At 52.5% G+C, this 25,245-nt stretch overlaps 1 protein-coding gene across 1 annotated transcript in view; it reads right to left on the reverse strand.

Annotated features, from left to right (window-relative positions):
• Positions 1 to 12,300: 12,300 nt before the first annotated feature.
• LOC149276638 (uncharacterized) overlaps positions 12,301 to 25,245 on the reverse strand; it is a 105,918-nt gene continuing 92,973 nt past the window's right edge. Inside the window, 14 exon segments of the mRNA XM_089503418.1 lie at positions 12,301 to 12,586; positions 12,824 to 12,983; positions 13,131 to 13,223; positions 15,154 to 15,301; positions 15,379 to 15,459; positions 16,007 to 16,063; positions 18,440 to 18,563; positions 19,631 to 19,783; positions 20,123 to 20,211; positions 21,486 to 21,563; positions 21,839 to 21,916; positions 22,295 to 22,438; positions 23,845 to 23,941; positions 24,447 to 24,573. Coding sequence (XP_089359544.1) covers positions 12,301 to 12,586; positions 12,824 to 12,983; positions 13,131 to 13,223; positions 15,154 to 15,301; positions 15,379 to 15,459; positions 16,007 to 16,063; positions 18,440 to 18,563; positions 19,631 to 19,783; positions 20,123 to 20,211; positions 21,486 to 21,563; positions 21,839 to 21,916; positions 22,295 to 22,438; positions 23,845 to 23,941; positions 24,447 to 24,573 — 1,715 coding nt within the window.

The following is a 25,245-nucleotide window of genomic DNA, read 5'->3' on the forward strand; positions in this document are numbered from 1 at the left end:
CGCGGAGGAGTCTGAGGCTACAATCCCATGAGAATCCTGGGGACAAAACAGAGAGACGTCAGGACTGGCAACGGGAGAGCCGGTCTCTTTAAATCCCCCTCCCACCCACAGCACCCTCAGCCGCCGGCAGACCACCACACCGTAACGCCGCACCTCGCCCGGCTGCGCATGCTGGGAGTTGCAGTCGTTTCATTGGTTTCTTTCTTTCCCGCAGTAATCCCCCCCCCCTCGCCGGCCCCGAGGCTGCTGAGCGCAGGCCGCTCATTTCATTCTAAACAGAGACTCGGAACCCGGTTAACCCTTTAAAGTCCTGCAAAGAGTCGCAAAGTAACCAGAAACGCGCTTATAATAAAAAAAAAAAAAAGGGAAAATAACGAAACCGCCAAAGGGTCGCGTTCCAGAAGAACGCTGTATAAAGGGTTAAAGGTTTCCGTGGCGACTGCTCCAGAAACGCCGGCGGACTGTGTGTCGGCTACGTAAGGGTTAAGTGACGCAGGCAGCAACTATTACTTAACCGTTCATTGTTACAGCTCCTCTTAACCCCTTCACGACATGTACGCGCTCACAATGCATTGCCCTTAATGGGGTTTAAAGACAACCCGCTGTCCCTAAGGGGTTAAATATGTTTTTTTTCTTAAAAGTCAGATATTATGCGGAATGTGACGGCGCTATAAATAACAGCAAATAGAGATTATTTCGGAAATATAAGTTACTATTAGGTATAAAGGGACCCGCCGGCAGATCGGCCCCATCCGGCCCCCGTCTAGTCTCCCCGTTTTCCCTGCTGTAAAGACTGAAACCTTAATCAGTTGTTGGTCTCGTCTTAGATTCAGGGGCTGTATGTCTATCCCATGCATGTTTAATCCCCTCACTGTATTACCCTCTACCACCTCTGCTGGGAGGCTGTTCAACTTATCTACCACCTTCAGCAAATGTAACAAAAGGGGAGAAACAACTTAATGGGGAGGAATAATAGGCAGGGAATTAAGAAGGCGGCTCCTGAGACATGCAAAGTAGGTGGGTTTAGAAGACATATTTCTTGGGTTTTTTAATGCCAAAAAAATGAAAAAAGTTTTATAATTGAAATATAAGAAGAATGTAAAGAACAGAAAATATTTTACGAAAATCCCAGCCCTGCTGGGCGGCAGAATCCGGTCTGCACATAATGATTCATTGAAATTTAGATTTTGTTGTAGCAGCTTCCAGATAGATAATAATTTATTGATTTATATGGCACCATCATATTCCGCAGCGCAGTACAACGGGTACTGGTTTTATATAAACAGACTCCTAAGCAATTAAGTCAGCCGATTGTCAGCTTTTGGGCAAATCCCTCAAAGCCGCTGGAAGTAAAATTAAATGCTAATATGATGTCATTTTCCGTGTAGTCCCGAGTCTCGCCGCCCAGTCACGCTGATCTGATTACGTGTCGCTCCAATGACTCACGCTCGCTCCTCGGCGTCTCGCCCCAGCCGCTCTCTCCTTCAGGCAGCCGGACGGACGCTTACCACATTTCCTGCCGCTCAGGGATAATTATTTCATCAGAACGGTGGGGTGAAAACACACTTCGGGGGTAGATGGAGTGGCGAATCCGCCCAAATCCGACATTTTACTAAAGATTCACTAAATAAAGCAGGATGCGCAGGATTATTCCTCCCATCCCAGCTTCTCCAAAACCATCAGACTGCCGGAGATGCTCGGCCGCCCATTTATACGGGATAACTCCCATCATGCTTATCAACGGACATCTCGCAGATACTTTCACCGGATACAAAACCAACAGGGCCATCAACCGCGGGACGCAACTATAATGGAGGAGATTCCCCGACACACGGGGAGCATACGAGACCCCCGAGATTTATACCCTACACGAGACCCCGGAACGTATACAGATCAGCCTTATACTGTATACAGCGCTGGGGGTTATATTACTGTATACAGCGCTGGGGGGTTATATTACTGTATACAGTGCTGGGGGTTATATTACTGGATACAGCGCTGGGGGGTATATATATTACTGTATACAGCGCCGGGGGTTATATTACTGTATACAGCGCTGGGGGGTTATATTACTGTATACAGCGCTGGGGGGGTTATATTACTGTATACAGCGCTGGGGGGTTATATTACTGTATACAGCGCTGGGGGGTTATATTACTGTATACAGCGCTGGGGGGGGTTATATTACTGTATACAGCGCTGGGGGGTTATATTACTGTATACAGCGCGGGGGGGTTATATTACTGTATACAGCGCTGGGGGTTATATTACTGTATACAGCGCGGGGGGTTATATTACTGTATACAGCGCTGCCTCGGGACATGATCTGAATGTTTTCAGGATTCCCCAATTAACATTAAGAAAAAACAAACTTTTAGATATCGCGTTCTGCTTCGTTACGTCTGAAGAAAGGACCTCTGAGGTCTTGAAAGTGTATGCAATGTTATGTCTTCTCTTGGCCCGTTACTATGTTTATTGTTGGCCCCCGCGGACAGGGATTGCCCCCCCCCCTGGGAGATTTTCTCGGTGACATTCTTACTGGGAATCCGTACTCAGACTGGTTTCCTGTAGGACTCGCTCCAGACCACTACACCCTCAGAAACCGAATAGCACATCTGGGCTTGAATGCAAGATCGGGGGGAGGGGGTGTCATCCAGACAGAGCAATACTTATTCCATAGGGTGGGGAAGGAGAACTGGGGAGGGATAATTACCAACCATCCTATTTTACTTCACTCTAAAAAACCAAAGAAGTCTACAGAGGAAAAGTGAGATCCGAGAGTAACAATTAATACCCCAAGCGCTGTATACATCATAACCCCCAGCTCTGTATACAGCATAACCCCCAGCTCTGTATACAGCATAACCCCCAGCTCTGTATACAGCATAACCCCCAGCTCTGTATACAGTAATATAACCCCCAGCACTGTATACAGGAATATAACCCCCAGCCCTGTATACAGTAATATAACCCCCCAGCGCTGTATACAGTAATATAACCCCCCCAGCGCTGTATACAGCAATATAACCCCCAGCCCTGTATACAGTAATATAACCCCCCCAGCGCTGTATACAGTAATATAACCCCCAGCACTGTATACAGTAATATAATCCCCAGCGCTGTATACAGTAATATAACCCCCAGCACTGTATACAGTAATATAACCCCCAGCGCTGTATACAGTAATATAACCCCCAGCGCTGTATACAGTAATATAACCCCCAGCGCTGTATACAGTAATATAACCCCCCAGCCCTGTATACAGTAATATAACCCCCAGCGCTGTATACAGTAATATAACCCCCAGCACTGTATACAGTAATATAACCCCCAGCGCTGTATACAGTAATATAACCCCCAGCGCTGTATACAGTAATATAACCCCCAGCGCTGTATACAGTAATATAACCCCCCAGCGCTGTATACAGTAATATAACCCCCCAGCGCTGTATACAGTAATACCCCCCCAGCGCTGTATACAGTGCTAATGAAGTCTGTTCCTCCATAGACTGGGTGATTAAGACTGAGCCATTCTATTGTTCCCCACAGGCCGTATGATAAGGAGTCGGGGGGGTTTAGTAGATTGGGGGTCAGATAACAGAGCGAGAATCATACAAACGGCTGATATGCAGCTGGCTGAAAAATTTATATTACGGGGGCGACCATTATGGTTTATAATAAGTTATTCTCTTCACGTTTACCAAACTCTAGAGGAACCTCAGCAGTCTCTTTGCAACAAAGTAACCAGTTTTATAAACCAAAAAAATACAATTATAATAATTTTATGAAAAGCAGGAACCCGAAGGTGAATCGGACACAACAGAGAAATCATTTAGGGTTTTTTGGGTTTTTTTTTATAACCCCTCTGAGCTGAACCAATGAGGAGCCCGGATCCTATGTTGCAGAAAAGCTTGCACTGATAGGCTGTTGCCATATATATATAGAATATCGATTAAGTAGATCGACACCTTTAAAGGGACTCTGCAGCCAAGAGGTGCTCTTTTACCCGGGGAATCCTCCGGACACGCCCCACTCCCCGCCCATTTCCCCCTTTAAATGGGGTGTTTCCCGCCATGTCAGCAGGACCGCCCACTGACTTCCGCAGGACCGCCCCTGATATCAGCGGGGGCCACCGACGTGGGTAGTCCTGGCCGTGTCCCATGAGGGTAGGTTCCGGGTAGCTGGAGCCCAAAAGTTCCCAGGTATCCCGAGTGCCCCCCCCTGCCCCGGCAGTCCGCACTGGGGCCATTTTCCTGCGCAAGCGTCTTGGCCCCTGGTGGCCCCTGGACTTTAAGCGCTTTAGGAGAGCTTTAGGGCTGCGTGACATCACGTTATTTCCCCCCCGAACGAACGCCTCACTCCGCCGACACTCACTTCCTCCCTGATCCTGGCGCTCGGCCCTCCAGGCAGGAAACGCTTCTCTTCACACTCGCTGTGACAATGTTTTGTTTATGAGGTCACTTTCCCCACATATATATAATAACAGAGACTATCACACGCTAATAACATGCTAATAACACAGTAATAACATGCTAATAACACAGTAATAACATGCTAACACACCAATACGCTAATAAAACACTAACATGCTTATAACACATTAATAACATGCTAATAACATGCCAAGCGTCCATGACCTGGAATTGAAACTAAGCATAACTAAACGCGTAGATGAAGCCCACCAGGTGGGGCGGCCGGCGCGACTTCACGGTGAGATCACATGGTTCTGTGCACTTTCCCGTTGTACGGCGCTCTGGCATACGATGGCGTCATAAACCAATAATGATAATAATCGATTCCCTGTTCCCCTCCCCCACGCCTTACAACGGCTGCCTGAAACAATCAGCAACCTAACAATAGGGGAGAGATAAGTTAGCGGGGAGGAATAATCCTGCAGATCCTGAGGGCAGGAAGTTAAGGTGTGGGGGGGGCACACATGGGGGGGGGGGGTTATGCACTTATTGCTCAGATTGATGGGAGTCTGCAGTGTATAGAGCAGCTCTGCTGGTTAAACTCCCTCCGGCTCCTGGCGAAGTCATATTAACCTATTAAGCGATGATGTCATGCAGATCCTCTGTCACACTGTTAACTCTTTTGGCCCCAGTGAGGACAGAACTCCAAGTATCCGGCCTGCCGGCCAATCGCCCGCCCGCAGCACACAAAGGGTTAACATATTAACGTTTGGACCTGGAAGCTCCGCCCCCGCTCTGCTTTCTCTCAGGACGGCGGCCCCCCAGAAACAGGAGCAGCAACTCCGGAGTAAACAGACGCCCCCCGGAATGCCACACGCTAACACACGCTAACACACACATTCTAACACGCTAACACACGCATACACACCAACACAGGTACGCTAACACACCCACACTAACACACGCATACACAAACTAACACACGCATACACACGCTAACACACATGTGCATACATGCTAACACACACCGTGCTATACGGGTATAAATACCGGGTAATAACCCCCGCGCTATACGGGTATAAATACCGGGTAATAACACCATGCTATGCGGGTATAAATACCGGGTAATAACACCGTGCTATACGGGTATATATACCGGGTAATAACCCCCGCGCTATGCGGGTATAAATACCGGGTAATAACACCGTGCTATAGGGGTATATATACCGGGTAATAACATAGCGCTATGCGGGTATAAATACCGGGTAATAACACCATGCTATGCGGGTATAAATACCGGGTAATAACACCGCCCTATACAGGTATACATACCGGGTAATAACACCGCGCTATGCAGGTATAAATACCGGGTAATAACACCGTGCTATACGGGTATAAATACCGGGTAATAACACCGGGCTATGCAGGTATAAATACCGGGTAATAACACCGTGCTATACGGGTATATATACCGGGTAATAACCCCCGCGCTATACGGGTATAAATACCGGGTAATAACACCTTGCTATGCGGGTATCAATATTGGGTAATAACACTGTCCTATACGGGTATAAATACAGGGTAATAAACGTCGTGCTATATGGGTATAAATACCGGGCACTGGGTCATAACGCCGTGCTATAGGGGTATAAATACCGGGTAATAACACCGTGCTACACGGGTATATATACCGGGTAATAACACCGCGCTATGCGGGTATAAATACCGGGTAATAACACCATGCTATGTGGGTATAAATACCGGGTAATAACATCGCGCTATACAGGTATATATACCGGGTAATAACACAGCGCTATACAGGTATATATACCGGGTAATAACACCGCGCTATGGGGGTATAAATACCGGGTAATAACACTGTGCTATACGGGTATAAATACTGGGTAATAACACCGCTCTATACGGGTATAAATACCGGGTAATAACACCGTGCTGTACGGGTATATATACCGGGTAATAACCCCCGCGCTATACGGGTATAAATACGGGTAATAAACGCTGCGATATATGGGTATTAATACCGGGCACTGGGTCATAACGCCGCGCTATAGGGAGGGGTATAAATACTGGGTACGGGTAATAACACTGCGCTATACAAGTATAAATACCATGTACCGGGAAATAACACAGCGCTATACAGGTATAAATACCAGGTAATAAGTCGGTGACGCGGGATGATACAGGGTATAACACACAGAGCTCAGCATTAACCCTTTGGGCACTACACACAGAGCTGCACTTCTGCTGCGATTGGCTGGAAAGTTCCCGTTACCGTGACGACTGCCCCCACTGTGCCGGGGAGTCCCTGTGTAAGCTCCTGTGCGCAGGGCCCCCCGGACATCTTGTTTCTGTCATGTCCTGTACAGCGCCACGGCATATGAAGCCGCTTTATAAAACAATGCTAATAATACAAACCCCAATGCCTGACCTGCCCTGACAGCCTTCCCTGTAACAACTACCCCGGAGCATCTGCCCCTGTACTCACCCGGTACAGCGGTCACCTCCGCAGGGCTGCCTGGCCATAGCCAGCAGGGAGTGTGAGTGTCAGCTCCTCGGTCAGGGGGCAAGGAGTGTCAGCTCCTCGGTCAGGGGGCAGGGAGTGTGAGTGTCAGCTCCTCGGTCAGGGGGCAAGGAGTGTCAGCTCCTCGGTCAGGGGGCAGGGAGTGTCAGCTCCTCGGTCAGGGGGCAGGGAGTGTGAGTGTCAGCTCCTCGGCCAGTGAGTGGATTTTCTGCTGTTGAACACGAGCGGCTTCAACTTTACAAACAGCAGAAACTAACAGACCCTCCCCTCCCACGGCCACTCCCACTCACGGAGCCCCCACTCCCGTCTCCCCACGACCACTCCCACTCACGGAGCCCCCACTCCCGTCTCCCCACGGACACTCCCACTCTGTGGCTTGTTTAATGGTCTCTCTCGCAGATCCTTGACTTCTGGCTTCAGGGTCGCACTCATGGTGGGGAGGAATAAGGAACAGGCCCGCCAGCACAGAGGACAGGAGTCTTTACTTCATAGCCAACCAGAGACTGATACGGTTGGTAGATCAGTAGCCAGTGGCTAGTTATGTGCAGTGGGGCTGGAAAAGGCTTTATAGCCGGTGCAGCTCTGCCTGGCCGTCCACTTCCTCCTCACAAAGAGACCTCTGAGGTTTCCAAACCTTACATGACTTTAATAAGAGGCACCAAGACCCCAACCGCCCCACGCGGACTCCGTGCCGACCCACCGGCTGCCACCGGCGAGACGCTTCAACACATAGAGAGTTCAACAACATGCACGAGAAACGTTCCAAGAGGTGGATAAGTGGAACAGTCTTCCAGCAGAGGTGGTAGAGGGTAATACAGCGAGGGTATTAAACATGCATGGGATAGACATCCGGCTCCTGAACCTAAGACGAGACCAACGTCTGATTAAGGTCTGAGTCTTTACAGCAGGAGAAACGGGCGACCAGACGGGGGCCGGATGGGGCTTCCTTCATAAAACTACCTCTACCACTTCTGTTGGGAGGCTGTTCCCTCTCGGGTACACATTGCATTATATTTAGTGAATCGGTGCCACGTGGATCCGCAGCGGGGAATCAAAGTCCGCCGGCCGCTCCCCGGTGATAAAGTTCCATCAGATTTCAAAAGCCGCGGCGTGGAGAAAACGTACATCGCTGCGGAGTATGACGGCGTTATACAAACAATCAACGAACCCCCGCTGACTCCCTCGCAGCGGGGGGGGGCATAAGCTGCGTTTCCATGGTAATAACACCCAATAAACGTAATAAATGCACTAAGGCACCTGATACTTACAGCTCGGCGCGACACCCGGCCCCCCGGACCACGGCCCTCGAAGTGCTTATTAAGCTGCCGGTAAACGTATTGGTTAATGGCCGGGTCAGGGTTCAGATTGTTAGCTCCTCGGGCCTCCTGTATCTCTGTAAATGGATCATTATTATCTACCCCCCAGAAGGGCTGATAACAATAAATACCACTGCGGGGGCCGCCCGCTGCATTCTCAGCCCAAAGGGGTCACTCTCACTATCCCGGGGCAATTAAACCTGCCAGCCAGGGGCAACAGGGACAAGCCAGGCCTTATTAACCCTTTGAGCAGCGTTACCAGGTCATAAATACACGTAATACCCCCGCAGATACTGTTAAAATTTGGGGCAATTGGGCTCAAATCCAAAATACTTCTTTTCAGCGGGTGAGCTGTCTCACGTGTTAGAATGTCAGCTCTTTGGCCCAGATTTGCCGCTCTTGTGGAATTATTAAGAAAATCTTACCTGCCGGCTCCGGAGTCACTTCCTCCAAACCACAAAATCCACATCAGTCCCGATCACAGAGCAAAGTCCTTGGACCTGAGTGGGGCGAGTGACAGGCAGACAGCGGGCGGTGCGGAGGCAGGGATGGGGCGAGGGACACGCCAAGGACAGGCAGACAGCAGGCCGAGTGTCAGCTCACGGGGCGAGTGAGAGCGGGCGGTGCGGAGGCAGGGATGGGCCAGGGTAGCACTGAGTCAATAGAGGAAGCCGGCCTTTGGACTCTTTTACAGCAGGTATTGAGTTTCACCTCCACAGGGGGGACAAAGCCTGCGGTGGGCGCAGGAGGGGGGACGCTGCCACCCGACGCACCGTTAACCCCTTCAGCCCCAGAGGGGGTACAGGCGTCTCCGCCCCGGCTTCCTGCCTCTCCTTGGAAACCCAAAACAGGTAACACGCCGGGCAGGTTCCTCTGCCTTCCCGAGCGCCCGCTGTATACGAGTAGTGAGTAGCACTCCGCTGTATACGAGTAGTGAGTAGCACTCCAGGAGGGGGCCGCAGCTCTTATTATTGGTCCGTTTCAGCGATTAAATTACGGCCAAAAAGATTCTCAGGGTCTCGGGGTGAATGGGGAGATTCTCGGGGTGAATGGGTGAGATTCTCAGGGTCTCGGGGTGAATGGGGCAGATTCTCAGGGTCTCAAGGTGAATGGGGCAGATTCTCAGGGTGAATGGGGAGATTCTCGGGGTGAATGGGGCAGATTCTCAGGATCTCGGTGGTGAATGGGGCAGATTCTCGGGGTGAATGGGGAGATTCTCAGGGTCTCGGGGTGAATGGGGAGATTCTCAGGGTCTCGGGGTGAATGGGGCAGATTCTCAGGATCTCGGCGGTGAATGGGGCAGATTCTTAGGGTGAATGGGGAGATTCTCGGGGTGAATGGGGCAGATTCTCAGGGTCTCGGGGTGATTGGGGCAGATTCTCAGGGTGAATGGGGCAGATCCTCTGATTTAATGATATCTGAGAATCCCGATTGGTGCTTTTCTCCCTGCTATATCACAGCTGGGATCCCTGCTTGAATTCAGGTGACTTCACTCAGTAGCAGGCATGTGATGAGCCAGTACTGGATCCTGACCGCAAGTTTGCAGGGCACCAGCTGTTAATATTAATAAAGATTCTACCCCTCGTTGAAGAATATTGTGGGGATCCCGAACTCGGTGACTTTTTGGGTGCTTTACACTCATTGGGTGTTTTTAGAATACAGGGCCGGCTCGTGTCCAAAGAATCATGGTTTTTAGGAGCACTTTGGGGAGGGGCTTATTGGCCAGACTCCACCCACTTAATTTTTTAATATTTTAGCATTTGGATATTTTTGTCTATTTTATAATAAAGCCACCTCAACCTGTGCTCAGGATCTGTACTATTCCTCCCCATTTACTTATCCGCTCCTTCATCATCACTTTACTGCCGGAAGCCGACGGGGAAAACACTTTCTGGGTCAGATACAGAAAATATATAAAAAATTAGTATTTTAGCTCTAAACATATTTACTCCACCATGATTTGACCCCTTCCTATTAACCCCTCCCCCCACTGATCATATATAAGACTGCCAGCCGGTGTTTTCGCTCCCAGTATGTTATGGATGATCTCCCTGCTTGAAGGCAGGTGGCTCAATTAAATGTATTCCAAGGTTTCTATGACAACCACTTTTAGAGTCATTTGGTTAACACATGCGGCATATGACAGCATAGAATCTTCATGATGAGCCATTAAAGGGTTAATATTCCAGAGTCTCAGGGTCCATTGATAGAGAAAGCCCCTCCCCCCCAGGTATGTTTACGTGAAACACAAAACCGCAAACTATAAGCATTAAAAAGTAGAGAGGGTACATCCGCTACACAGCAGAGGTGGTCAAATTCTAACCCCAACAGGCCATTCGCATCGCAATCTGGAGACTTTTATACACGGAGCCGGCAGTCAGCGGCATTCCACCCCCAATCCCTGAATCCCATCCACACTCGAGCGGGGGCCCAAAATCTGACCTTCAGAATTCCAGAACCTGCCCCAGATCGCCCCCCTCCGGCCCCCCGTCTAGTCGCCCGTTTCTCCTGCTGTAAAGACCCAAACCTTAATCAGGCGTTGGTCTCGTCTTAGATTCAGGAGCCGTATGTCTATCCCATGCATGTTTAATACCCTCACTGTATTACCCTCTACCACCTCTGCTGGGAGGCTGTTCCATTTATCCACCACCCCTTCAGTAAAGTAAGACTCCCTCCCATTCCATCTCAGTCTCTGCTTCTCTAGTGTTAGATTCCGCTCTCGTTGTAACTATTCTCCTCCTTTAAATTAAACTTCCCTCCTGTCCTTTATGTATTTAAATGTCTCTCCCCATCCCCATCCCCATCCCCTCTCCCCATCCCATCCCCTCTCCCCATCCCCTCTCCCCATCCCATCCCCTCTCCCCATCCCCTCTCCCCATCCCATCTCCCCATCCCCATCTCCCCATCCCCATCTCTCTCTCCCAGAGTCGGAGGTATTGAGATCCCTTTTAATGTTAATCTTGATAATTAAACCTTAGAGCCGGGCACCTGCAGTAGCTGCCAACAGTCATTTTTCTGGGCGTGCAGTCTTGAGTTGACAGAGTGACAGAGACGCTGCGAGGTTATCTGATCATTTATTACGGGATAAACTATTGCGTAACGATGGCACATTCCGGAAAACAGATACATTATATCCTCCTGTATGATACATTCGGGACTCACAGGATCGTCTAGCTGCACCAACACACAAGATGCCCTTGTCCGGGGCAGATCCCACCACATGCCCGGGGGGGGGGGGGGGGGGGGAATCATAAAAGTATTGTTCTACCCATTCCCCGGGGCGGAGGGCAGGAATCCCCCCCACGTAGTGCAAAAAATTAAGTATTGAAAATTTCCCCAAAAAAGTGTGGGGGAGGGGAACACAAGTCACGCAGGCAGTTTATGGCACATGGAGGGGGGGCATATACTGGCATCAGGACTAAAGAACACCCCCCACAAGGGCAGAGGGACCCCGGTCAGGTTGTCCGCAGTGAAGTAGAGCCGGGTATCGGCCCCTGGGGACCCCACGAACCTAAAATCACGAGCGACCGCCGAAGACTTTTTTTTCCCCTTTTATGACATTTCCATATTTAAAAAAATAATTAAAACATCGTTAAAAGCATCTTTTTTCTGAAAATAACGTAAATAAACGTGTCAGCGAAACGTTATCCAGTCGCGGTGCGGACCCCCGTTATATAATTCACTGGCAGCGGCCCCTCGGCTTGGCGAACGGGGCCCTCACGTGGCCCTCACGTGGCCTCTCTTGCGGAGGATCCGGCCGTAAATATCATAAATCCAGCGAGAGCCGCCGAGCGTCAGCTTATTTCTGAAGAGGGAGAGAAACGAGATCCAGAAACTTCCGGGTCCTTCCGAGAGACGGCCCTTTTAAGGAGCGACTCCTCGGCCTCCATCACCGGCCGCTTTCCTTATAAATAATTTATATACACAACAGAAATACTCCTTTTTCACACCGGTCTTTACCGGTTTCCGTGACGATCCCGCGATAGCATTCCGTTCCTCGAGGCCCCCCTGGTTTCGGCGCGGGGGCCGCTCAGCTCCCCTCCTCCGCGGAGCGCGTCTCGGATTTGAGTTTGACAAACTCTCGGGCCACCTCGTCGTTGGTCCTCTGGGAGAGAATCCGCAGCACGGTGAGGCCCGTCTCGTCCATGTGGATCCGCCGGCCCAGGGGGCACCAGCATGCGCAGCTGCCCTTCTCTGCGATGTCGCGGAGCTGCATGACGGCGATGCCCAGCACGTGATCCTCGCGGGCGAAGCAATAGTCCTTGACGCAGACCTGCAGCTCGTAACACTCCGGCCCGTCCTCGTTCCCTAAAATACTGGGGAGGAAAAAAAAAAAAAAAAAAAAGAACGGGGAATAAAGGGTTACAGCCAAAAGACGAAGCGGGGGCCGCGCAGGGCCGGAAATATTTACTAATATATATATATATTGTGTCTGTACAGATTCTATCGGGGCGTCTGAACAATTATTATTAACACCGAACATTTGGCGCTAGGAGCTTGCAATCTATCCGTCTCACTGAGTGTTACGCGGCACCGAGCCCCCCCCCACTCACAAGTGGAACGTCTCGTTGTACTTCGGAGCCCAGTTGTTGCTCTTCGATTTGGTGGTGAACCTCCTCTTCTTGTCGCTCATGTGGGGGCCGATCATGGTGACCTCCACGAAGGGCCGGAACATGCCGGTCGTCTGCCACTTCAGGTCATTGGCCGCCACCACTGTGACAACGAGCCGAACGAACCAATCACACGGCGGGAAAAAGGAACAGGGTAACGAGGCCGACGATTAAAGCGGTTAACGAGCGAAGCGTATAGAACAACAGTGCGTGTGGCGCCCTCTAGTGGCCGCACGGCAGAGAGTCTCACCTTTCACGGTCACCTTCTGCTCGCCGGTTCCGGGGTGGGTGAAGAGGTCTATCTGTATGGAGACTTCCCCCACGGGATCCTCCACGCCGGAGCCTGGGGCACAAAGAGCCGCTTACCCGCAGAGCAAATCACCGCTACGCACAGAGAGGGCCGAGGGGGCCGGGACGACACCGGGAGAAACCCCAAACTACAGCGAGGGCCAGAGCTGGACACCACCGAGCAACGGGGCTATTCTTAACGGCAGCGCCTGGCACCTGCCCTAAAGAAGCAACCTTTTTATTTGCTAAAGTGGGGGTTTAGTGGTGGGTTTGCAGCAGAGTTGCAGTTTCACTTTCTTCACTATAAGTACAGGGGCCGGCTCACTGATTTATCTATACATTATACAGGGGCCGGCTCACTGATTTATCTATACATTATACAGGGGTCCGGCTCACTGATTTATCTATACATTATACAGGGGTCCGGCTCACTGATTTATCTATACATTATACAGGGGGCCGCCTCGCTGATTTATCTATACATTATACAGGGGACCGGCTCTCTGATTTATCTATACATTATACAGGGGGCCGGTCACTGATTTATCTATACATTATACAGGGGGCCGCCTCGCTGATTTATCTATACATTATACAGGGGACCGGCTCTCTGATTTATCTATACATTATACAGGGGGCCGCCTCCCTGATTTATCTATACATTATACAGGGGGCCGCCTCGCTGATTTATCTATACATTATACAGGGGCCGGTCACTGATTTATCTATACATTATACAGGGGGCCGGTCACTGATTTATCTATACATTATACAGGGGGCCGCCTCGCTGATTTATCTATACATTATACAGGGGGCCGCCTCCCTGATTTATCTATACATTATACAGGGGGCCGGTCACTGATTTAACTATACATTATACAGGGGGCCGCTCACCGATTTATCTATACATTATACAGGGGCCGGTCACTGATTTATCTATACATTATACAGGGGCCGGTCACTGATTTATCTATACATTATACAGGGGCCGGTCACTGATTTATCTATACATTATACAGGGGCCGGCTCGCTGATTTATCTATACATTATACAGGGGCCGGCTCGCTGATTTATCTATACATTATACAGGGGCCGGTCACTGATTTATCTATACATTATACAGGGGCCGGTGGCTGAGTGCAGAATATATATATTTAGCTATAAGTTTAAGTAGATACATTGCGGAATTACACGTCACACGAATGATACATGAAGATAAAATAAAGAAATAAAAATAGATACTTTTCATTACATTTTAAAATGCGTATAAAGGGTTATTTTTCTAAAGCGCCCTGTTTTCAGATGTCACCAGCGTGTGGGGTTTCTGCTCGGCTGGCTGCGCATGGGTAACAGGTGAGGGGGGGGCAGGGTCCGTACTAACTAAGCAGCGCTATATAACGTACCCACGTCGGGATGAATGTCCTCATTAGCTGTATATCTAATACCCTTCCCATAATACACTGAGCCATGAAACCAACAGAGAGCAGGCGGGGAGAAAGGAAGAAAGAATTACAAACAGGAGGAGACAGATGGCACAAATTATATCACTTCCTGCCACATCAGACAGTTATCATAAGTGACATCACTTCCTGCCAGGTAAAACAGATACCGCAAGTGACATCACTTCCTGCCAGGTAACACAAATACCGCATGTGACATCACTTCCTGCCAGGTAACACAGATACCGCAAGTGACATCACTTCCTGACACTTTAGAGGGTCACAATCTGTAAATTTACAGCAGGGTGGAGATTATAATAAAACAATTCATAGGGCGTCCGTATCCATCTTTTCTAGGAGGTCGGAATGTTTGCTGGGTATGAGGGGATCGCAGGGTTCTACGGCCCTAAAAGCCCCGATAATGTGTATAGAAACAGCAGGGAACGGCTTTATAAATTAAACGGGGTAAATAAACCCCATTATTCTTCTAAATGCCCCGCTCGGTTATAGTGCCGCCGCCTGCCTCTAGGGGGAGCCGTAACTCACCCTGCGCGGTCTGCGTCTGCACGAAGGTTTTGATGAGAGTGTCCGTGGTCTGCGTGTAAAGAGACAGCGCGTAGCGCAGAGACTGCAGCTCGGGGCTTTTCTCCAGGAAGGCCTTCTTGAGGCCGCTGCCGCCGGCGTGGAAGTATTGCTGGAAGAAGACAGCGAGTCCCGTCAGACAGAACGGACGCCAGCAGCCAGGCTCCTGCCGCCCGCCGCGCCACGTACCTTGATGGTGTCCAGCGCCAGGTCCATGACGGCACACTGCTTCGGGGTCAGGCTCCGGGTCTCCTCTCGCACCATGTGATCCTGAAAGCCCAATCAGATTCAGCCATCAGCACCCCAAGAGCTGGCAGAAACGGTTAAGGAGCGGAGGGGCGGCAGGTGCATGCGCGCCGGCGACTTATAAACCGTACAGGCGACCCAACCGAGCTGCTAACGCGACGAAGCGAGCGAGAAACGGGGCGGCCGGAGCAGCTGAGAGCCGTTTAGTTGTTGAGTAACGCGTTTCTATGGCTCTGCTTCACATTCTGTATCGATCTATATATAGAAAACTACAAGTCCCACAATCCTCTGGCAGGATGATGGGGATTGCAGTTCAACGGCTATGGAGCTTCTTTCCGATCTGCGCGTTTCAATCTTTGTTTTATTTTCTAGACTACGCCGGGCGCTTCGTATACCCAACGGATAAATACTCGTCCTTTGCGTGTGATCAACGACAGACGACATACAGCTTACACGCCATGTACACGCCTGACGCCCTCCCCCGCTGTCATGAACGAGGACCGGCGACACCGGGTGAGATTCACACACACAGGGAGGACACGCTAAGCAGGGGACGACCCGCGGGACTCACCTTCAGCTTGGATAACTGCCCCAGCTCCTTCGCCGCCGTGAAAATCAGCTGCGTCCCCTGAGAACACGGGGCGGAAAAATAGAGAGGAGACGTTATGGGAAGAGGAGCAGAAGACAACGCAAAGCGCAAGTACACAGCGGGACATCCGGAGCTAACATACAAATCAACGCTGACACAACCCCGACACCACAACAACACAATAACACAACCCCGACACAACACAACAACAACCCCGACACAACACAACAATAACACAACCCCGACACAACAACAACACAATAACACAACCCCGACACAACACCACAATAACACAACCCCGACACCACAACAACACAATAACACAACCCCGACACAACACAACAACAACCCCGACACAACACAACAATAACACAACCCCGACACAACAACAACACAATAACACAACCCAGACACAACAACAACACAATAACACAACCCCGAAACCACAACACCACAATAACACAACAACACAATAACACAACCCCGACACAACACAACAACCCCGACACAACAACAACACAATAACACAACCCCGACACAACAACACAATAACACAACCCCGACACAACACAACAACCCCGACACAACACAACAATAACACAACCCCGACACAACAACACCACAATAACACAACCCCGACACCACAACACCACAATAACACAACCCCGACACAACACAACAACCCCGACACAACACAACAACCCCGACACAACACAACAATAACACAACAACAACACAATAACACAACCCCGACACAACAACAACACAATAACACAACCCCGACACAACACCACAATAACACAACCCCGACACAACAACACCACAATAACACAACAAGCACCCGCGTTACAGGCCGAGCTCTATAACGACAGGCAGCGCGTCCGAGCAAAACGCTGGAAATCTCTCCTTTTACCAAAATTAGCATCAATGGGAAGGGTAAGCAGGGCAGTTAGCGTTTTGCCCTCAGTCCCCCCCCCCGGGTTCTGCCCGCCCCCCCAGCAACGAAAGGGCAAGAGGGGTGAAAATCGTTCAGCGTTCAGCCAGACGCTCGCGCGTCCCGCCCAGGATTCACAGAGAAACATCCAAATATCACAGAAAACGACCCAAAGATCCATCCTCATCATAAAGCAGCGCAGAGATTCCAACTCTACAAGACAGCCAGACAGACTAACCGGCCCCCGACACCCCAGGCAGACAGACAAACCGGCCCCCGACACCCCAGGCAGACAGACAAACCGGCCCCCGACACCCCAGGCAGACAGACAAACCGGCCCCCGACACCCCAGGCAGACAGACAAACCGGCCCCCGACACCCCAGGCAGACCGACAAACCGGCCCCCGACACCCCAGGCAGACCGACAAACCGGCCCCTGACAGACAGACAAACCGGCCCCCGACAGACAGACAAACCGGCCCCCGACACCCCAGGCAGACCGACAAACCGGCCCCCGACACCCCAGACCGACAAACCGGCCCCCGACACCCCAGGCAGACCGACAAACCGGCCCCCGACACCCCAGACAGACAAACCGGCCCCCTACACCCCAGGCAGACCGACAAACCGGCCCCCGACACCCCAGGCAGACAGACAAACCGGCCCCTGACAGACAGACAAACCGGCCCCCGACAGACAGACAAACCGGCCCCCGACAGACAGACAAACCGGCCCCCGACAGACAGACAAACCGGCCCCCGACACCCCAGACAGACAGACAAACCGGCTCCTGACAGACAGACAAACCGGCCCCCGACACCCCAGACAGACAGACAAACCGGCCCCCGACACCCCAGGCAGACCGACAAACCGGCCCCCGACACCCCAGACAGACCGACCCACGTTAGCACCAGTGGAGAGGACATTCTGCATGGAAAGGCGTTAGATCAGCCTACGATACTCTCCCGTCAGTACAGCACCAAGCACGCGGTGAACGGGACGGGGTTAACGTGCAAAATACTCGGAGCCCATGAAAGGGTTAAATAGTCACAAACTGCCACGGGGGGGCACAATGTGCGGCTCGGGGGAGGCACTAAAGGTCTGAAGAGGGGCGGCTCGGGGGGAAACAGAAGCGCCCCCCATACTTACCATCATCTGAGGGGCATCACCAGGGAGTCCCAGAGGAGAGGAAGAGATCAGTCAGGACGGGAGCGTCGGGGACCGGGTGGGGGGGGGGGGCTCTGTAATATCACATGACACGGGCAGATTCTAGCGCCGCGGATACAGAACTCCTCTCTGCGCTGCGGCATCAGATAAACCGATTATCCCGCATCAGAGAACATCCGTAACGGAACAGATTCTGTCCTCACATCCGCACCGGGGGTCTCGGCTTTATAACCCGTTCCCCGGGAGACGCATTACATGGCACTCGCCAGGCCGCGTTAATAAGCGCGGTTACACTACCGGCAGCGCACACTCACCGACTGGTCCGTGAGTGGAGGCAGAACGATCATCTTCTCCATGGTGTTCATGACCACCCTCCAGAGCTCCTTCAGGACGCGCTTCAGCACAGTCTTCTCACACACCGTGGCGAAGAGCGTCAGGCTGCCGAGACACCAAACAAAAACCGCTTACATGCCACGATTTCACCCCACGTGTCATTCCATCACGGGGGCAATTACAGAACAGGAAAACACGGAACACGTCCTCCAAATCCAAAGAGCAGGGCTGGGGAGGGGAAGAGCGGGCGCGCGGAGGGGAAGAGCGGGCGCGCGGAGGGGAAGAGCGGGCGCGCGGAGGGGAAGAGGGGGCGCGAGGAGGGGAAGAGGGGGCGCGAGGAGGGCTGCGGAGGGGAAGAGCGGGCGCGCGGAGGGGAAGAGCGGGCGCGCGGAGGGGAAGAGCGGGCGCGCGGAGGGGAAGAGCGGGCGCGGAGGGCTGCGGAGGGGAAGAGCGGGCGCGCGGAGGGCTGCGGAGGGGAAGAGCGGGCGCGCGGAGGGCTGCGGAGGGGAAGAGCGGGCGCGGAGGGCTGCGGAGGGGAAGAGCGGGCGCGCGGAGGGGAAGAGCGGGCGCGCGGAGGGCTACGGAGGGGAAGAGCGGGCGCGCGGAGGGCTACGGAGGGGAAGAGCGGGCGCGCGGAGGGCTACGGAGGGGAAGAGCGGGCGCGCGGAGGGCTACGGAGGGGAAGAGCGGGCGCGCGGAGGGCTACGGAGGGGAAGAGCGGGCGCGCGGAGGGGAAGAGCGGGCGCGCGGAGGGGAAGAGCGGGCGCGCGGAGGGGAAGAGCGGGCGCGCGGAGGGGAAGAGCGGGCGCGCGGAGGGGAAGAGCGGGCGCGCGGAGGGCTGCGGAGGGGAAGAGCGAATGTGCGGAGGGCTACGGAGGGGAAGAGCGGGCGCGCGGAGGGCTGCGGAGGGGAAGAGCGGGCGCGCGGAGGGCTGCGGAGGGGAAGAGCGGGCGCGCGGAGGGCTGCGGAGGGGAAGAGCGGGCGCGCGGAGGGCTGCGGAGGGGAAGAGCGGGCGCGCGGAGGGCTACGGAGCGAGTGCCATTCTGTAGCAGACCGTCATATATGAGAATGCGTGGTGAGATGGAGTGGGCACTATAGGCTTGCGGTGGCCGCTCACTGAGTGACCGGGGACGCGGTGAAACGTCTCGGTCGCAGACCCTTCTCTCACTCACTTCCCATCCAGGAAGTCCATAAGCGGCCGTAAGACGTTGTCTGCATCCTGCGCCACGGTGTTCCTCGCGTTGGCCGCCACGTTCCCCGTCCCCTTCACGTGGCCCAGGATCTCGGACATTTGTTTAATGCATTCGTCGATGCGGAACTGGAAGCTACGGAGAGACAGAGAGACGCGGAGAGCGTCACCGACTCAAACGTCGCACGAGTCGCCTGTAAAGAAACCTTTCAGAGACCGCATCACGGCGCCCGTACAAAGCCCCGCGTCTGCGCATGGATATTCAGCACCTTCTGAGCTTTCAGGGCACCCCGTGGTCCCTGTGGTCTCACAGAAATATTACCAAGAGCCAGAAGTAGGGGTCAGAGACTCTGTATGGAAATGATGTGCCTGGTAAGTGATGAGTACCCACTCACTCACTCGTTGCTCAGGCCAGGTGAGTACCCACTCACTCGTAGGTTACTTAAGCTGAGCCCTCACTCACTCTTGCACTCACCTGTTCCCAAACACGGTGCTCAGTTCGTCCAACACATTGTTGAGTTTCACCTGGAGCTCCTTCAACGTGTCGCTGGCTTCAGGATCCAACTGGAAAGAGAAAGCGGCACGCGGTGAGAACCCCCGCCACACAGCCCGGCCAATGAGCACAGACTATACAGACCCGGCCCGGCCAATGAGCACAGACTATACAGACCCGGCCCGGCCAATGAGCACAGACTATACAGACCCGGCCCGGCCAATGAGCACAGACGATACAGACCCGGCCTGGCCAATGAGCACAGACGATACAGACCCGGCCAATGAGCACAGACGATACAGACCCGGCCAATGAGCACAGACGATACAGACCCGGCCAATGAGCACAGACGATACAGACCCGGCCTGGCCAATGAGCACAGACGATACAGACCCGGCCAATGAGCACAGACGATACAGACCCGGCCTGGCCAATGAGCACAGACTTGGGTTCTGCTTTGCGGTCTGTATAAAGAATCCGGATTAGGGGGTTTTACCCCGAGACCAACGTTTTCATGCGCATGAAAGCTTCCGCAGCGCGCGCCGCCGTGTATCACTTTAATCAATCATGGATTGGAGGTTTTTTTTATTACTTTGTTTTACATTCCTATTATTACAGGCGCTAAGTAACGAGACGGAGTCATTTGGGGTCCGGGGGACCGGGGCTGAGCCCGGAATGGCCTTTGTAGGCTCATCATCCAAACGTCTGGTCGTCGGCGCCCCATAAGTGCACCGGCAGCATCCAACCGCGCCGGCGTCTCCTCTATAGGAACGCGACTTCATACAACGTTTGACCCGAGTGAAAGGCGCCCCCCGCTGGTAAAATAACGAGCTCCGGAGCAGAACATCGCATCTCCGTTTCCAAATAAAGAAAGCCGGCTCCCCGCGGGGAGGTCTATTTTTGCTCAGAAGCATGAGAGGCGCGAGGGCAGCTTTGACTTCAACCTGCGCGCCGGGGGCAGAAGGAAAAGAGGAACACAACGGAGAGGGGCCATTACAGCGCCGCGATTCATCTGTTAAGGTAAAGACCATGAAAGAGCGAGGGGCCACGGCTACCGAAATCCTATGAACTCCCCGTGTACGGCATGATCATAGGATAAAGAGGGGCACGGACACGATGTTCCCAGACCGGCGTATATCGCGCATGCTTGGGTTTGAAATGTGAAAAAGGTGAGCAAAATAAAAGCTGAACACACAAAACGAAGCCAACAACACAACCAAGGAGGGGAGACATCGACGGGCCCCCCCTGCAAACACCTAAACCATTTAAACCCCGGCGTGACCAGCTTTCCGTCTTTTGGAGTCAGAGAACCCGGGACGGCCGAGTAAAAGCGGGTAAAGATTACCTCCTTCCCGCCCATGGCTTCGAACATCTTCTCCAGCTGGACTCGGAGCTGCTGGACGTTGTTCATCAGGATACAAGGCTGGAAGAGAGACACGATGACCAACGAACGCCGAGGAACTCATCGCGGCTTTTCCAGCAGCCGGTCTGCTTGGTGACGGTACTCAGATTCTTTATTACCAGTTAGCTTAACTTTGGGGTACAGAGGAGAGAAAGCTTGGGGGGCCGGAGAGGAAAGGGATAGAGAAGACAGGAGAAGCCCACAGAGAAGAAAGGAGGTCATGTCACGCGAGACATCAATGTGTCGGGAGCCGCCCGGACCCGTTAAGCTTCCACCAGTGGATATGAAACACTCACCAGCTTCTCCTTAAAGCAGTAGGACTGGAACGACTTGGAGAGGATCTCGGAGTATTGCAGCAGCACTTTACTGATGGTCTACAGAGACACAAAACGCATTTACTCTGCGCCCAACAAAGTTATTGCAAGAGAGTCAAGAGTAACGGCTCGGCGACATGCGGTTTCCATACGCATCGGCAGTTCAAATGTAAGTATGGCCTCCCTACCCCATAAGGAATAACAATCGGAACCAAGAAGATACAGGCGTGAGAACGTAGAAAGACGAGCCGCTCTATTGTCATTTGCGAGTTCCGTCTAACCTCAGGCTCTCACAATGCACAACGGTCAACATGGATGAAGCGTCTAGCCCTGGCTTGGACAGCCTGACCCACTCAGGTCCTAATCTTTCCCCCCGGTCACTAGTGAATCCATGGCCCCCGGACACTAGTGAATCCATGGCCCCCGGACAGCATTTACCTTGGCGAACCTCCTCATATAGTGCGCCACGATAACCGGGTCAGGACACTCCAGCTTCTTAATGATCTCAAAGCTTTGGTTGAGTTGGGTGAAGACGTCCACCACCGAGCAGGAGAACAGCGCATGTTCCGAGGTCTGCTGAAACTGCAAATTCACAGAAAAGAAAAAGGTACCCAAGTAAGCCGGCCGTATACACAGCGCCCGACGGCTGGTGAATTAAAAGCCAAACTACCCTGAATGTCCCATAAACTGGTGGCCTCTAGGTGGGCTTCCTCCCGTAACACTTCCAAACGTCTTCTCACGGAGTCTTTAATCTGCCACTAGATACTTAACGTGCATTTTAAGACGCAAAACGTATAGTTCCAACGCCCCAGCATTTTTGGGAAAGCAGCTCGCCCGTTACACGTTACAGGCTGCTTTCTCGGGACGACCCGGCGGCTGACCGGTCGGCGACCGCTTTACTGCTTCTTAAAACCGAGATCTGTAACGGGTATCCGCAGCTTTCTGAGCCCAAACCCCGATAGAATACCGCCAGTCCCACGTTGACACCGTTGCTCTTATTCTGGCGATCCGGCCACTCTCCGGTTTCCAGCAGATGAATAGTTAAGCAGCAAAGTGGCTCCGCGCTCGCACTCCGGGCAAATAAACCTTTTAATAATCCCCGCACCGTCCGCCTCGCTTCCCACTGATTGCTTCATTATCCATTAATTAAACCCCCGCTGTGTTATTAGTGGGCTTGCTGGCAGCGGCCCGTCCTGCTTAATGCGCTTTGATCATTACGAGTCTTTGTGTTACAATTTGCATTCCATCAGCAGAGGGGCTGGGATTGACGCGCATGTCCGCCTGCGCCTGGCTACCCTGGCACTCGTGGGCAACAATGTGTAGCCAGAAGACGAGTCCTTTTACCGGAGCAAAGTAACTCCAGGGGTCTCCGGCAAGCGAGCAACTAGAACAATAAATCAGTGGCCTACCTTGAATCTGAAAACTTTCAAATCCATATTATTTAACCGAAAACGCCATTATTTTTCCCTGCTACATTTTGGTAAACGTAGCTCTTGGTCGGCGACCGCCGATGCTGTCCTTGGACGGGATTAGCGGCACAGTATGCATGACGGCGGGTGAAATACTGTAAACGGTGACCTGGAATTATCCGGAACGACTGCATGTTGGGCAATAGAGAAATCGCTATCTAAATTGCTGTCGGCAGCGCAGCCCCCCCCCCCCCCCGACAGTTTTAATCTTTGCGGGTTGTCGGAGGATCACATTTACAGAGATCTTTTAGAAGACCTTCAAAGAACAGCGGATCCGGCGCCCTCTGAACTGAACTGAGAAGCAGCATGAAACGCTATTTGTGGATAATTAAAAATGAAGCCAGAATGTTGAAGCAGAGACATCTTTATGTAGCGGTCCCCGAGTGGAGCAGACATTCACTTGCGCTGAACGTTCCATGCCGCGGAATAGCTGAATACAAACGTGTCTCAATGTGTGTCAGGGACCTGAAGCCCCCGGGGTCGCTGGCTGCGTTGTTGCGCATGGACGCGATGACGTACCCCGTCTTTCTTGTCGCGTTCCAGAGCCCCGTGAAGGAATTCCAGAGAGACCTCCTCGTTCTCATCCAGCCACTGCATCACAAACTGCTCGAACCACCTAAACACAAGGACGCGGCCAGTGAGACGGGGCGGAACAACAATGTATCTACGCGCATGTACAGCGCGGAAGCCCCAAACATTACTCCTCTTACTGCTTTTACATGATGCTCCCAGTAACTGGGTTAACCCCGACTACAGACGCGCAAATATAGCAAGAAATACCAGATCTGGTTAAAGTAACCCGGCTTCTGCACATTTAGTGTTTGGTCCTCGCGGGTTCCTGTACTGGCGGAGACTGGATGCCCAATAAGGTTGCATAAAACCCAATTTTGCCAAAACCCTCTGCCTCCATACCAAATATTCTTGTATGTACCAGCACAGCGGACTTATTATTTTATATAGCGCCGTCCTATTCCGTAGCGCTGTATCACACAGCGAGCCCTGGCTTCCAGTGGCCGGAGCCGGCTGCGGATCTGTACAGCATGAAGCTGACTCTTCCTAACTGTAAAGGCGAGTTAACAATAGCCCCCCGGGGGGGGGGGGGGCGGGAGCGGGGCACATACGCTGGGTACTCGGGCACTTTCTCCTTCACGGCGGGCAGGTCCTGCACGTACTCGTTGTACAGCCATTTCACCTTGAAGTGCAGGTTCATGTAATCCGCGCTCTTACACAGCCGGTGCTTCTCGTGCTCTGCGGGGGAACGAAAAGAGAAGCTTTAGCTCTGTCTGCAGGGCTGGGCAGCTCGGACCCAAATGCCCCGATATATAATAAGACCCTTGTTAATTAACGGCGCGTTCCGTGTAATTCGCATTCCCGTTAAATACCCAAACCCCTCCCAGAAATTATTCCTCATCCAAGATTTTGCCATCGTTTTAGGGAACGTTTCATTGTCATGTGATACAAAATCAGGCACTGATAGGTTGTTGCCATGAATATGACTTGGTGACGCATCGGCCACGGTTAGCGCCATTCCTCTCTCCAACCCCAGCTGCCGCGATGCCCTACCAACCGCAGCTCCCACACGGCCCCGACACAGCCGCTTCATGCGCTGCCCGCGCTCCTTGGGCTAAACCAACGGGGGGATGGGAAAAAAAGAAAGCGCCCGACTTCATGCCGAGAAATTAAAGCGTCCGGCTCGAGGAGGGACATCATCTGAACGAGGAGGAGAGGAGCTCAAAGAGAAGTGTGTGAGAAGCCGTCACTTCTGGCACATTCAGCTGTTGCTCATTTTTGAGCTGACCGCTGAGATTCTGATACACATAGGGACTCGTTAACCTGCCTTTATATGTATCATGAGAAGGGAAATCTCTTGGTCGCTGTAATTATACCAAAACATAACCGTGGCAATTACATGAAACCTAT

Source organism: Sceloporus occidentalis, unplaced genomic scaffold (assembly GCF_023333645.1).
Source record: "Sceloporus occidentalis isolate IW3139 unplaced genomic scaffold, rSceOcc1.0.p SCAF_232, whole genome shotgun sequence".
Lineage (NCBI taxonomy): Eukaryota > Metazoa > Chordata > Lepidosauria > Squamata > Phrynosomatidae > Sceloporus > Sceloporus occidentalis.